The sequence below is a fragment of the Vicia villosa genome, linkage group LG1 (assembly GCF_029867415.1).
Source record: "Vicia villosa cultivar HV-30 ecotype Madison, WI linkage group LG1, Vvil1.0, whole genome shotgun sequence".
NCBI classification, from domain to species: domain Eukaryota; kingdom Viridiplantae; phylum Streptophyta; class Magnoliopsida; order Fabales; family Fabaceae; genus Vicia; species Vicia villosa.
The window spans coordinates 185,671,148-185,687,187 of NC_081180.1; the positions used below are offsets into that span (position 1 = coordinate 185,671,148).

The window sequence follows — 16,040 nt, forward strand, 5'->3', positions numbered from 1 at the left end:
TCATTCTCTCTGTGTGGAGAGAGAGAACCAATTACTAGTGAAAAAATTCATTCTTGTTTTTCTCAAAATAGCCTAAGAAAAATAAATATTCCAAATTTGTTAATCGTTGGATCAGACTAATGTTTATGCTTGAGATTCTTAAGACATGGTGCTACATTTTCACCATTGCATTCGTCGAGATAAGGTCTAAGAATAAAGATATTACATTCGCATTGCATCAGATTTTTGAGAATTTTTTGTTTTCTCATTCTTTTCCTGCTCTTTGTTGTTTTGTATGATTGTTGACACTATTTTCTGTTGGGACAATTTGAGAGGATCAACACGAGGAAGCCTTTTAATTTGAGGTATCTTTTTTTAAGAGCAACATATTTTGTGAGAGACACACCAGATACTGACCCAAAATTTTACGGTGATAGGTGTGTGAGTTCTCTCATTTATAATTACTAAGTTTCCACGTTTTTAACTAATACGGGACTTTCTCACACTATTCACACTTGTAATTCTTTTTCAATTTTAACCTCATAATAAAACTATTTCTTTTGTCTTGATGACCGAATTTTTTTATCATTAGTTCCAAAGGTTCCTGGCAGTAATAATTTATTGTTTTTACAAGCTTTCAATTGCTAAATTTTGCTGCGTATTAGTTGTTACTCAAAGATTTTTTTTTTTTTGTAAGTTCAGATATTTCTATCCCCTATAAGTGATTTGATTTTTTTTTTTAAAAAAATCTTAGGTGTGTAATGAATGAGAATAATTTAAAATTGGGTTAATACCTATTTCTCCTTGTCATATAGGGCTCTTTTGAAAAATCTGCTCGTTTGAAAATCTCCTGCAAAAAAAAGTTGCATGAATTTCTTTACCATTTGAAGAATTTCTCGTTTTAAACCTTATAAAAAATTTGTTTTTAAAACCAATCTTGCCATTTGAAGATTTGGTCATTTTAAACCCTATAAACTTGAAGATTATGTCATTTTAAACCTTCTGCAATATGACGGGCAATGTTGGTTTTACTAAAATAATAATTTACATGGTTCAAAATGTTAGAGTCTTTCAAGTGTCAAGGTTGGTTTTGAAAATAAAAATTTTACAAAATTTAATATGAGGAAATTCATGCAACCTTTTTTTATACAGGAAGATTTTTCAAACGAGTCTTATATGACTGGAAAAATAGGTATTAACCCTTTAAAATTTTCACAACTATCTAGGACGGATAAGTTAATTTACGAACTAACACCACAAATTTACAAGGAAAAAAAGTTGATATTTTGTTGGTAAACGACAAAAATGCTGATTTACTCTAGCAGAAAATCTTCTGAAGTTTCTTCGGACTAACTTATCAAACATTCCATATATCCTCATGCAGACAAACAATGAGACAGACGCATGACTAGAGTACAAAATGCAACGTAAAATAAAACAAAGAACAATAACAGTGGTAGAGGCCGAAGCAGATTCTGTGGAATCAAAAAACAAAAACACAGTTTATTGGCGAACATATCAATGAAGCAGGTTTCACAACCATTGTTCTAGATGAATAAACGACTAAGCCTCAGCGGAAATTCCCATGTCCAAAACAACCTAGTATCATAAAAAAAACTATATATTAATGAATGAACAAATTTGTTTCATCACTTCATTACCAATATGCAAATGGAATCTTCTTCTGCTACCAAGTTCCGTTTCCGAGACCACTCACTCCCGGTCTCTCGAAACTCGATACACTCTTCCGAGCCGAGCTCAGACGACGTTGTTTCCGTCGTCTCACTCTCTAATTCTATCATCTCCAATCAGCCGGACGAGAATGCAAAACTTGATATTGAATCCATCACTGGAAGGGTACTTCCATTCACACACTCTCTTCAATTCATTTTATATTTTCATGACATTCATCACTGCAACATGTTTCATCATATGTTTTGACTTCATGATATGATAGGGCATCAAACATTTGTGTGATGAACTTCAAGAACTCAAGGAAGCAGCAAATTTGGATTTACACAAAAATATATGTGCTAACTATTCATCATTCCTTAGGTAAGGTAATTTATTAAGTTCTATAATCTATTTTTACAAAATTTAGCTTATTATTTTCTCCCTCATATGTGTAGAATACTAGAGGAAGTGACAGGAGTGGAAAATGAGCTTCTGCAACTAGAAAACCACTTTTTATCACATCAAATGTTGGTCAAGGATCTTAAAGATCGCATATATCCTAAGATATTGTCTATAAACTTAACCATGGAAGAATCTTTAGATTTTGTTGTACCATCCCCGCCGAGCGAGTTAGAAGCTCATATCAATGATGTTTCAGAAAAGCTGGATATTCTTATGTCAGAAAACAAAGTAGATGAAGCCCTTAAAGTTCTAGAATCTGTATATGAAGATGAAGCCCTCTCTAATAGTTATGATGAGATACAGTTATATAACACGATGATTTCGGAGAAAAAGTCCGTGATTATACAAGAGTTGATACAGATAGTTGAGAATAAAAGAATAGAAGGGCCCGAACTAAAAAGTGCACTAACTACACTTTGCAGGCTTGGTGATACTCAACTTGCTATTCATCTATTGCTTAAATATTACCATCTGCGTATTGTAACTGGAACAAATAATCTGCAGTGGTCAACTTCATTGTTAAATGAGATATATATCAGAAAGCTAGCAAAGTTTGTGTTTTCGATGATCTCACAAGCGGCTAAGAGCTTTGAGATGTTATGCGGAGAAACTTCTCCTTATGCCTCAGAACTTGTGTTATGGTCATATGAAGAAACAATGTCATTTATTAACTGTTTTGATAAATTTGTTAAATGCACATCAGAAGCTAGTGTTGGATTGTCCTCCGCCATAAAGGCTGCGAAATTTGCATTTTCGTATTGTTCTTTACTCGGTAAAAACCAGAAACTAGTGCTGCTGCCATACCTGGTAGAGCATCTCTACCCTTGCATGGAAGAGGTTTTGAATACACACATAAACCACTTTAAGAAAGTGATTCCTATATTCTCAGTAAATGATTCTTGGATTTTAGAGAATTACATTGTGTCTCGAGTGTTTGGTGGAGATGGATCTTCGACAGAACAACCTGATTATTGCATGCTAACTTCCAGTGGCAGGAAGGTTCAGACACTATTGCAGGTTTGTTCAATGACCATATATTGTGTAACTAACATAAATTCTTTTGAAAAATGTATCCTCGTGCATTGCACGTGTTCACAATACTAGTATTAGTACATAACACATTTGAGTGTCTCTAATCAGGCGATTGCAGAGGATATTTCTCCATTAGTTACCCTTGAAATGGAAAATCTCGTCACTAGTGGACTCAAGAACCTCTTCACTGAGTATATTATCATACTTGAAAGCGCCCTTACTTATGAAACAAATGAAATGGAGCAAGATAGTCCTAGAATCAAGTTAGCTGAGTCACTGACACAACAGGTTTCTATATTGGCTAATTTGTCAACATTAGTGCAGTTTCTCTCTACTATGGTTAAAGGTATCTTTAGCAGCAGAAGCAGTAACCACATGGATCCACAAGTAGTGAAGAACCATTCAGGTGTTCATCGGCATCAAGAACTTGATGATTTCCTGTTATTTATCGAAGAGAGCTCCATTAAGTTAAGAAATGTGTTCTGCCAGCAATTAATTCTCAGAATGCTGTCTACTTACAGCAACCATGAAATATTTTCAGCTATTCACTACAATGACCAGTTTGATGCTAACACAATCCACAATCCAATGCCCTCTGCAATATTTCAGGTATAGTTTCCACAAATAAAAAGATGGAGCAAATACCTGTGAGCAAATAGTTGCTTCTGATTTTGCATCCATATATGCTTCTGATTTTCTCTGTCATGGACAGGTTTTATTTCTAGAACTGAGGAAAATTGAAAAACTTGAAGAAGAAAATGTGCTTGAAGTGAATTGGTTGATGGAATTACTGAGGGAGGTGATGGTGTGTATGTTTATTTTGGTTTCGAAGAACAAAGAGATCGATGAAACACCAGAAGAGCATGTTCTCTTACAAACTAATGAGGCCAAACAGGTTTCTAATTTTCCGAACGTCTGTCTATTCTTTTGGCCTTCATTATGACAGATTAAAAGCAACATTGCAACTAATTTGCACAATGTGTGATCAAATTCATATAGCTAAATGATTTGGTGCAAATATTCATGATTTTATCTATCTAAAGTGATTCTGTATCTTTATTCCTTGAGCAGTTTATTTTGGATGTGCAATTCCTAGTGGAAATTGGAATGTATGGCGGATACTTCTCCACTGATCCTTTGCTCCTTCTAACTGTCATGAAATCAACCTTTAACTCAGCTGGACTTGACCCTTTCAAGTAATGCATAATACGCTTTCTAATTTCAGAATTTCTTTTTATTCTTAGTATTGTTTTAAGAACCGAACTGGCAAGTCTTGGTTCTTAAACCGTCCGGTTTGGTTTTTAAAATCATGAGTCTTAGTTCTGTTAACAGTTTGATCATAATCTCAAAGCATATTCTACATGACTAATTTCAGAGATGCAGATAGTGATGATTGGGCTATAGATATTGCTACAAAAACAATTCAAAATCTATTGGAGACTGAGGAAACAAGTTTACACCCAAAAGAGCCTATACATACCATCAAAGACGAGTTGCATGAACACAAAGACCAAATTAAGCAATCCACATATGAGTGTAATTTTTCAGAGGTAGATGATAAAAATTCTTTGGAGGATAAAGTAGAGTCGGAGGAGCATGAGTCAGAAGTTGCTATTGATGCAGAAACAGATTATTCATCAACATTTAGTTCTAGGGAGGGATCCTTAGCAGAAAGAGATTGTGTTGATATAGAGAAAGTAAATATGAGACAACTTAGTATCAGCTATGTGCAATTAGAGAATACTGATGTTGAAAAGATAACAGATGCAGGAAATGATGAATTGACTCTCATGCCTTCATTGGGTGTGGTAGGACAGAATTCTGATCAAACTGATTCAAAATCATAGAAGTGACCTATAATTGTGTATATATATATATATATATATATATATATATATATATATATATATATATATATATATATATATATAATATTAGATTTCAGCTACTTTTTAAAGTTAAATCTAGTTTTTCACTTTGGTTTAAAGCCTATTTGATATATTTTATGCCTTCGTGCTAATAAAGATATGTGCATCACATCTAATCTCACAACTCAATACCTCTGGCAGAACAAGGACTAGTCTAACACAAGCCAAAATAATTGTTAGAAAACTTTGACTTGTATTTTCAGCATTTGAAAGTATCATAATCTTACTTACAAACATATATTTCCATCAACAATCTCTTAAATGACAGTGTTAATGGTGTTGTGCACCTCAAAATAAAGGTATCCCTAGACTTCAAATAGCTGCCGAAAAGCTTTACCCCTGCTTAGTTATTGATACTGAATTATGGGGTGTCTCTAACAGTTTAAGTATTGCTTAGAGTAGAGGATTTCAAAACACTCAGGTTTACCGATTCTTCCACATGTAGCACCAACTTTTTTCTGTGTCAGTTTCTAAAATATTAATAGGAGGCTTTCATCATGCTGCAAAGTTAAATAAAACTTGCATAAAGAATCCATTGAACTGTAATATTGTCTCAACCGCTTCTTGTGTTCATATTTCATAGTAATCAAAAGTCTTCAGGGAGTTATCTGTGAAAATAAGCAATACCTGAATATACAGCCAAAGGAACACCAGCTTTGAGGATTATTGACATTAAAAGATTGGCTATGATGTTGTGCTTTCCAACATGTGGAATATACACGAAACGCCTATTTGATGAGAATTGGACAACTTTCACTGAGGTATCAAAAAGATGACATGAAATCTTCAAAGGATAACATAGACATGGAGGAGAATTAGTCAGAAGTTGCCATTCATGCAGAAACAGGTATTATCAAGCAGAATCAGGAACAAACTAAAAAATATTTGAGACTAGAGTCCAAACCCAAGCCATGCTTTGCTAAACTATTAGCTACCTGGTTAGCCTCTCTGTATAGTGTCCACAAAATCAAGAATCTGGTGTGGATGTGTGTTAACGCATATGTCCTAGATATAGACTAATTTGGATGTAAACTTGTTTTCTTAATCTCCAACAGCTTTTGAATAGTTGTAGTAGTGGCTAACATCAATGATCCAATCATATCACCATCTATAAAGTAGAAACCTGTTGTGATAGTGACTGAGCTAACTTGATTCTAAGACTATCTATCTTGCTCCATGTTAATGCATCTGTTTCATAATTTAAGTAAGGGCTCTTTCAAGTATGATAGTATACTCAATGAAGAGGCCATTGAGTCAACTAATGACTAGACTTCCCATTTCAAGGGAAACTAAAGAAGAACTATCTTCTATAATGGCCTGCTTAGAGTTAGAGACATATGTTATACATGTATTAAGAATATCACAATGAAAAAACCTCTGTCAATGAACACACTTGTAATAGTGTGAAATCCGTCCGGCCACGGCCACTGAAAGTCTGCTGGAAATAATCAGGTTGTTCTGATGAAGAACCAGATTCACCAAACACATCCTCAGTTTCTTTAGATCACGCTTATGTATGTATCAGTTGGTTTTAGTTAAAACTAAGTTTGACTCAAAATAAAGCCGCAAGCACTTCCTAATCAAATTTGTGATAAAATATTCAGTGGTGTTATTAAGCACAGAGCTGGAGAGAACATTACAAAGGAGAAAAGAAGAATGATAACCAAAACACACCAACAGAAATCAAATTGATTACCATGCTAAATCTCTTTTATCTAATGATAATACTTCCCCACAAGCTGGACTGTGGATGTCTGAGAGATAAAGCTTGGAGACTGGTGATTTGGTGTCGCAGAAGTTGGAGGTAGGTTTGTCGAAAGTAATGCGGAAATCTCCAAATAGAAATTGGAGCCATTCGAGTTGACAAGTTTTGAGCTTCTTTAACTTTATCTAGAGAGTGTAGATTACTTCAATGGTTTCAAGGAGATTAGATATGATCCAATAAAGGTACAGTAGCCAGTATAAGACTTTCTAAAAGTAGGGACAGTAGCCCAATTAAAATCTGCAACAACAGAAAATATATAATCAGAAGATGCAGGATATAAAAGGCCTTTGGCGAGAGAGTTTTTAAGATGCTGCAGTATTCTAATTGCGAATAGGTAGTGAGCTAGATGAGGTTTGGAGAGATGTTGACTCAATTATTGAATCATGTACAGGATATGGAGAAACACTACTAGTCAGTGAAATATGGTGTACAAAGAAATCAAATGAAATGCAGATAGAAGTGGCAATGATCACATTTCTGATTCTATACACAAATTTCGTTTCAGCTCAAGCCACCGCCAATTGGGTTATTTATCAATCTGCATCCATGAATTCCATCCCTTGTAATCTTATGTGTAAGAACGCTACAAGATGGGCGAACCACATTCATTGCTCACAGTCTTAAAAATATGTCAAGTTTGGAGTAGGTTACAACCGACCTTATACCTAATAATGCAACAATTTCAGATATTGTGTTAATGACTTGTTGTGTTGTTCATAGTTTTTGGTAATCAAAAGTTTTTAGGGAGTTAGTTATCTGCGATAAAAAAGAAGAAGTAATAATACCTGAAAGAAAGATTGAAAGAGCATTGGAGTGTGGATTATGGTGGCATCAATCTGGTTTATATTGGGCATGCCAAAGCATAGATGAAAAGTAACACAAGGTTTGAGGATTATTGGCTTTAAAAGCTGAGAGGACTTGAAGATGATGATGTGCTTTCGAACCTGCAGAAAAACAAGCTACAGCTATTAAATCAGGTAAAGGATATGCAGAAGCACTAGTAAGTAACTAGTGAGAGAAACAAACATGGAGAAAGGAAAACACAAAAGTGTATAATGAAATGCAGTGATCACGAAATAAATTACTGAGAGTAAAGTTTTCAGTGCATACAACCTTAGTATACCTAATGATTACAAGACTAGTCACAAAAAAAAGTTATCAATTATTTGGGATAATTACATTACCTTCCAAACAAACTTTGCAACCAACCTAAACCTAAACCTAATGTTAAGCAAATAAATACATAAGTTTTCAGAATTTGATCAACCCTAAACCTAATGTTACCTTCCACATATAAGCAAGCTTGAAGAGTGACAAAAATTCACAGAATAGACAAATCAATACCTGCAGCGAAAAGAATCATCACATGAAAGGAAGAAGGTAAAACGAAAACGAAGAATCAAAAAAAATTTGGACCATTTCTCGATTTGTGCGTGTCATCCTTGCGCAGGGGCCATGCTAATCTTCTCTGTATCGTTCCAATTTTATCGGATGTCCCCGAAGGGACAATAAAAAGTGGATTGTGTGTGTTATATAAACACTAAAGAACTTGCAAATGTAACCGGTGTGGGACTTCTGATACAACTCAAGTGCAATGCATTGCCATCACAATCACTAACTATACCCAAAAACCAATAAAAAATTAAAGTTTTGTTTCTTCCTCACTCTTTTATTTTTTTATTTTTATTTATAAACTATCTCTATTTTACTTATTAAACTATCAACATTTTTTTTAACAATTAATTAGAATGCACTCAAGTGTAAAGTGTAAATAAGTTTTACACAATCAATTAATCACAGTCGTTAATAAATAGTAATGTTTGACTTTAATTTATTTATTTTTTAAATGTATATACTTGAATGATCATATGCAGTGATGGTGTAAAACTTTTTACATTGATAGTGCATAGCAATTAAACTCTTTTTTTTAATTGGTTAAAATCTAAATCAACAAACATTTAATTTCGTGACATTCATTTCAACTCTCCACTCTTTAATTTTAATTCTATACTAACAAAACAAAACTGTAAGTAAACAAAATATAAAAAATTAAAGAAATGCAATTTATGAAGACCAATACACTAAATATATGGCAATTATCATTTAAATATTCATATTTCTTATTCTTAAAATTTATACTAAATCAATAACACTTTTAAAATAAAATGTTCATTAAAAATTATTATAAATTTTAGTGGTATAAATGAAAGAGGTCTCTAGGGCGGGCGAAAAGCACACTCCAAGCCCTCCACCCTTCTCAAGTCGCATTTTTCATTAGTTCGAGTGTCCCTCTCTCGGATCGAACGCTCGTTGTTCTAATATTTCGCCTTAATTTTAACGTATCCGCTCATAGCATGCGGTCGTGCGTGAAATGTGTTGGAACGATTTAACCTCACTTCCTAGATTTCAAGGAATCAACCACTCATTCCTACAATGGTTGCTACATTCTTGGAATACTTTGTTTAATACTCTTAGAACTATAAATACATCAGTATAATGATACTGAGAGTACAATTAGCGTCCACCGTGGTTCCCCGGTAAAACTGGCATCGGCCACCCTCACAATGTTCAACCAGATTATTGTCTTTGCACTCATCCCACGTCATGATGAACAAGAATACGACTACTCTGGCCAACAAATAATATAACAACGAGGAAAGTTTCTTACTAGAGATGCTCGCTGCTATGGACGACATTCGTCGCCATAACCGAACCTTGAAAGATAATGTTCTTCATATTCAGCAACGCTAGTAGGAAACAGATATGGTGGATGAAATGGAAGTATTGGATTCCCGACCCACTATCAGACGATATATGGGAGGTGCGCATCCGAGAGAACTTTAAGTTGACATTGTTGGCTAAGTTTGATTAGTGCAACGATCCACATAAGCATGTGGCCTCCATCAACATTCAGGTTGGCCATCATTAGTTGGGCACCTGAGTCCCTGAAGTGCAAGCGCTTTTCCGACACCTTTAGGAATGCAACCTTAGTACGGTACGTGGGTATCCCCAGACTCCCCATCGCCAGTTATCAAGATCTGGTGAAGAAGCTGGTCCGTTAATTCGGCGCAAGAAAGCACCAGAAGCTGATTGCCACCAATTTGTTCAATATATGGTAGGGCCCATCAGAGTTATTGAGGGAGTATCTCGCCCGCTTCAACGAAGCAACAATCCAGGTAGTACATATAAACAAGGAAATATTAATATCAACATTTTAGAACGGGCTCGGGGAAGGACACTTCAACGAATCTTTCGCCCAAAGAATAGTGACGTCCTTAGCTAAAGTAGTAAGACGAGCATAATGTTATATCAAGAGAGAGGAAAGTAATGATGAGAAGAAGGCCCGTGGTGCAAAGAAGCACACTCTCGATGCAGACAGTTTGCAAAGGAACCAATATGTGTCATGATAACACGAAACTGCATCGCATATTCGACTCTACTTGCATGATTTATGTTACCGTTTTTAGTTCTTTGTGTTATATTATGTTGGTATTTCTAGTGTGTTTCAGGTATTTCCATTCCACTAAGCATGCATGAGAAAAGAATAGGAATTGGCGAAGAAATGAGAAAAAATTGGATTCTGGCAGAAAAGATAAGAAATTTTCGATACAGAAGACTATGGCCCTCGCCACTACTTTTGTGGCCCTCGCCTTGTATAAAAGTAAGTGTGGCCCTCGCCACACATGTTGTGGCCACCGCCACAACTTTGTTCTCCAGAATTCTGTTTTTACACGTAAGCCAGTTCGTTCAAGCTTAAGTCCACGAAGCCTAGTTCCCCTAGATTATCTCCAGTCAGCTGAGACTTCCCGAATAATTCTCTATGAAGCCACGACTCCTTATTTCTCTCTATGAAAGTTACAACAAGGGCTACAAAAAGGAAGTATAGTAATGAAACAAGTGGTATGCTGACTCATCTAAGTAGATGCACTACTTATGATCATGATAAAACCCAAGCAACCCTAGCAACCAAAAAGAGAAAAACCATTACATAAGGGCAAGTAGTTTGTTCGCCAAGCTATTCTAAATTTGATCAAGAGAAATTTCGAGCGCTACTTGTGAAAAAATTTGTGTGTGCTGAGCTTCCATTTTGTTTTGTGGAGAATGAAATGTTTACAAAGCTATTAATCACCTTGCAGCCTCGGTTTTTTTTCTCAAGTCGCATTTTTCATTAGTTCGAGTGTCCCTCTCTCGGATCGAACGCTCGTTGTTCTAATATTTCGCCTTAATTTTAACGTATCCGCTCATAGCATGCGGTCGTGCGTGAAATGTGTTGGAACGATTTAACCTCACTTCCTAGATTTCAAGGAATCAACCACTCATTCCTATAATGGTTGCTACATTCTTGGAATACTTTGTTTAATACTCTTAGAACTATAAATACATCAGTATAATGATACTGAGAGTACAATTAGCGTCCACCGTGGTTCCCCGGTAAAACTGGCATCGGCCACCCTCACAATGTTCAACCAGATTATTGTCTTTGCACTCATCCCACGTCATGATGAACAAGAATACGACTACTCTGGCCAACAAATAATATAACAACGAGGAAAGTTTCTTACTAGAGATGCTCGCTGCTATGGACGACATTCGTCGCCATAACCGAACCTTGAAAGATAATGTTCTTCATATTCAGCAACGCTAGTAGGAAACAGATATGGTGGATGAAATGGAAGTATTGGAATCCCGACCCACTATCAGACGATGTCTGGGAGGTGCGCATCCGAGAGAACTTTAAGTTGTCATTGTTGGCTAAGTTTGATTAGTGCAACGATCCACATAAGACTGTGGCCTCCATCAACATTCAGGTTGGCCATCATTAGTTGGGCACTTGAGTCCCTGAAGTGCAAGCGCTTTTCCAACACCTTTAGGAATGCAACCTTAATACGGTATGTGGGTGTCCCCAGACTCCTCATCGCCAATTATCAAGATCTGGTGAGTTTAACCGTACATTTTGTGGACAGTGAATGGAAGATGCATAAAAAATAATCAACTTTTGTTAAATCACAGGGTACTCGGGACACTTGATTGGGAAATATGTTGATGATTACTTAAGAAGTTAGGGGTTGAGTCAAATCTTGTCTATAACGGTTGACAATGCTTCAGCAAACACCACTATGATTAAGTATCTCAACATAAGGATGGGGTTTTGGAGTAATTTTGTTTTGAATGGGGAATTTGTCCACATGCGTTGTTGCACGTATATCTTGAATTTAATCGTAAAATCGAAATTGAAAAAGGATAAAAGTTGCATAAAAAATCCGTCTTGTGGTTAAATATGTCAAGTCTTCTCCAAGTAGACTAGCCAAATTTATGGAATGTGCAGTGTAGGAAAAAGTTACATACAAAGGAGTTGTTATCCTTGATGTTGAAACCAGATGGAATTTAACCTATTCAATGTTGAAGGCTGCCTTACAGTATCAAAAAGCTTTTGACTTGCTCTATGCACATGATAAGACATTTCACGAAGAAATGGACACAACAAACCAAGGAGTTAAGAAAGAGGATTGGACATATGTTGCATCAGTGCTTCCCTTGCTTGAGATGTTTTATAAATCTACAAACGGTTTATCTGGATCATTATATGTCACCAGTGCTTCATATATGGTAGAGGTATTCACCATTGGAAAAGGGGTCAATAAGCATTTAAAGAGTAACAACGAGCACATCAAAAACACGACGAATAAGATGAAAGGTAAATTCAACAAATATTAGGGAAAACCTGACACAATAAACATATTACTATTGATTGCTTTTGTTCTTGATCCAAGGGTGAAATTGACTATTGCGGAGTTTTATATTGGTCTTTTATATGCTGACACTGGAAAAGTTAATGATTTAAAGAAAAATTGAAGTCTTCTCTTTCAGAATTGTATGTTCAATATCGAGGTTTTGATGATTCTCAATCTAGCCAACTAGACACACCATTGAATGAGGATGATGATAATGATAATATTTTCCTCCACTGTAGTCAAGAAACTGAGCATAAGTCCGATCATAAGACTAAAATTGAATCATATCTACAAGAAACACAAGTACCATATGTTAAAGCAGTTGAGTTTGACATCTTAGGTTGATGGAAAGTCAACTCAACTAGATATCCTATTTTGGCAAGAATATCTCAAGAAGTGTTGGCTATTCCCGCCTCTATTGTAGCTTCATAATCTGCTTTCAGCACTGGTGGAAGGGTTGTTAGTGATTCTCGCACTTGTATAACACTTAAAATGGTGGAAGCGTTTGTTTGCACGCAAGATTGGTTGAAAGGAAAATCCATCTCCTTATTTTTTGAGGAGGACATTCATGAGATCCATCAATTAGAGCAAAGGTAAATCAATTTTCTAACCTTTTTTATATTTATAATTTTCACCACTCTTTTTCTTTTAACACAATGTGTACTTGTTTATGAGATGTACTCTAATTTAAATCAATTATGTCAGTTTCAGAACATTTTTGGTTACAATATATTATAGCTACACACATTTACACCCTTAAAAGTAGTCTTTCTCAGAATGAATGACAAAATATTGTTGCACTCACTTTCTTCTTTGGTTTGCTTATTTATCATATTCCTGCCACGTAGCTTTTTACACCCTTAAAAGTAGCTTTTTATGAAAGGGTATATGATTTATTTGGTTGTTGATCTGTTTAAATGTTGATGCATGTAGTGATGTTTTCCTATTGATTATTTGAACTTATGTAAAATGAGAATTTTTTGCTTTTTGTAATTTAAATTTGTGATTTGCAGTTAATATGTGGGTTTGAGTCTATAAGTAGTAGATTATAATATATGTTGTTTGGTGGAAGCCTTTGTGTTAGGCCATTGACTTAGAACTTTGATTTAGATTGAAGTTCGAAAATGATTAATACTTGTAGTTTATTCTCAAATCCTAATATATTTAAGTGCTAATTTTGGAAGATATATTGGTTATGGTTATATTGATATCTTACTTGTTTGTCATCGTAATTTATATGGTTGTTGCTAATTTTTTATTTTGTTTTGTAGAGATAACATCTTCGACGTCGGTTAATCTTGATGATGATGAAGAATTTGCAAATTAAAAGAGTTTCGGAACACCCTAGTTTAATTTTAGTTGTTTTTGGTTTAAAAAATGGTTCAATGGATTTTTGTGTGAAAGTTGTAATTAGATACTAGGATTGACTTCATCGAAACAACTTATCACATTTCTTATAAGCTTTTTTTTAGCTTATTTTTATAAGTTCTCCAAGATATCTTATGAGAACAACTTATAACACATATAAAAATCATTTAAATTTATTTTAGTTTTTGCTATAAAAATGGCTTATACAAACTTATTCATAAGTGCTTATTTTTATAAGCACTTGTGTTATAAGCTGCAAATAAGCTGTTTATTCAAACAGTCCTGAATATTATAAAAGTTGACTAATTTGTGATTTTTTGAATGAGTTTTGCAATTTTGAATTAATTTGAATTTTTATTTTGAATGTAGATAAAAATTATATAAAATAGTAGATTAAAAAAGTTTATACAAAAATGCTAAAACTAAATTTAAATCAATTTTTCATTAAAAAAATTTTTAAACTAAGTATAACGGTTCGGTTAGGAAAATTGTCTTCTAATGGTTTGGTACGGTTCGAAAGTCCGAACCGTTATGCCAAATTAAAACTTTTGGTTCAGTTCGGTTTAAAAAAAATTGAAACGGTTCGGTACGGTTCGGATGCCCTTATATAATGGTTCGTTGAGTTTTCTGACAGAACCAAACCATGAATAACCCTACTTTTACCTATGGCAATGCTATAGCCCATGTTTAGGTTGATAGCCTAATAGGCTTTATGCTCTAACTCTACCAAAATATGGAAGAACTTCCCATAGACAAGGTTTACAGATGTGGTTCATGTAGGTGTTTTGTAGGCAGTCTTATAGGCCCAAAGTGCATCATTTTGCTTTGTGGACCAGTCCTTTCTTGAGGTGGAAGTTGTTTTCTCACAAATTTGCTTTATTTCTCTGTTGGAGATTTTCACCTATTTTTTTATTTACGGATGATAATGGGTAACCACTTTGTGTTTTAGTCCATACTTCTTTAACATATTTTTGAATAATTTCGAGATGAAGTGAGATTCGCCATCACTTATGATAAGTCTAGGAACACCGAATCTTGGAAAGATGACATTTTGAACATTTTTATCAATACATGAGCATCATTAGAGGGAGAAGCAATTGTCTCAATCCACTTCGACACGAAGTCAACAACAACAACAAGTATGAATTTTCGGCTCAAATAAATATTTAAGAAAACAAACCTTGAACCCATAAATCTTTCTGCTCTTGCAATCCATCATAGAGAACTTTTTCAAGCGTTAGGTTTCAAGCGCTTCATATGTGTTATTTAGGTTAGCTTTTCAATATTCAGCATGCTTTTATAATGGACGTCTCTTAGGTTTCACGTGAATCACTAATAGCGTGTCTTGAGTATTGATAATCATTAAATAGAAGACAAATATTTATTAAGGCCGGTGTATATAGTATAGAAAAATGCTTAACTATCACCTCTGTCATGACAAATCAGCGAGGTGAATGCACAATTTTTTTTATTGCATTGTTTCCACAGAATATTAAAAATACATTGTATGCAATAAATCTTCGACGATATCAAGATTTATATGCTAGAGGTCTCATGCAAGATACTATAGATCTATTTTCAGGGCCAATGAGAATTTTTATTTTATGCACTTGCAATACATCCCAGAGACATGTTGTAGCGGTGGTAAATTTTTCCTCTCTTTAGGGCAACTTCATATTATTAAGGATTAGGGTAAAATCTGTTTAATGAGTGATTTATAGTAAAATATGATTATTATATCCCTCGATTTAACTATAAAATAGAGATAAATTATCATCTTCTTTAAACTATCACCTCGATTTTGGATTAAAACCGAGGTAAATAATTCTTTTTTCAATATTACATTGTTTATACAGAATATTAAGATAAACTGTTTATAACATATCTTTTCAAAGGTTAAGCTTGCTTCTTTGTGTAAGCTGAAGCTCCCTTCCCTATTTAAGTTCCAACTTATAAAAGAATGATACTTGAATGTCATAACTTTGCATTCAAATTCACCATTTTTTAGCAATCTGTTTGTCTGAAAAGATAGGATTATACAAAAAAATTCTTATTATTTATTTGATTGGAAATGTACAATAAATATTTGAATCAAGATTG

The 16,040-nt window shown here is 34.4% G+C and overlaps 1 protein-coding gene, 1 non-coding gene and 1 pseudogene across 2 annotated transcripts; 2 read left to right on the forward strand and 1 right to left on the reverse strand.

Annotated features, from left to right (window-relative positions):
* The first annotated feature begins 1,385 nt into the window (after positions 1 to 1,385).
* Positions 1,386 to 5,006, forward strand: LOC131644733 (exocyst complex component EXO84B-like). Its single transcript, XM_058915307.1, has 7 exons — positions 1,386 to 1,836; positions 1,937 to 2,034; positions 2,109 to 3,132; positions 3,256 to 3,756; positions 3,860 to 4,042; positions 4,219 to 4,343; positions 4,523 to 5,006. Exons 1-7 carry the CDS (start codon positions 1,645 to 1,647, stop codon positions 4,992 to 4,994), a joined length of 2,595 nt encoding a protein of 864 aa, XP_058771290.1. The 5' UTR covers positions 1,386 to 1,644; the 3' UTR covers positions 4,995 to 5,006.
* A 3,238-nt stretch (positions 5,007 to 8,244) lies between these two features.
* Positions 8,245 to 8,347, reverse strand: LOC131645294 (U6 spliceosomal RNA). The gene has a single exon (XR_009296925.1). It is a non-coding gene; the product is annotated as a U6 spliceosomal RNA (small nuclear RNA).
* Positions 8,348 to 11,544: 3,197 nt separating this feature from the next.
* Positions 11,545 to 12,917, forward strand: LOC131661098 (zinc finger BED domain-containing protein RICESLEEPER 2-like; annotated as a pseudogene).
* The last annotated feature ends 3,123 nt before the right edge of the window (positions 12,918 to 16,040 follow it).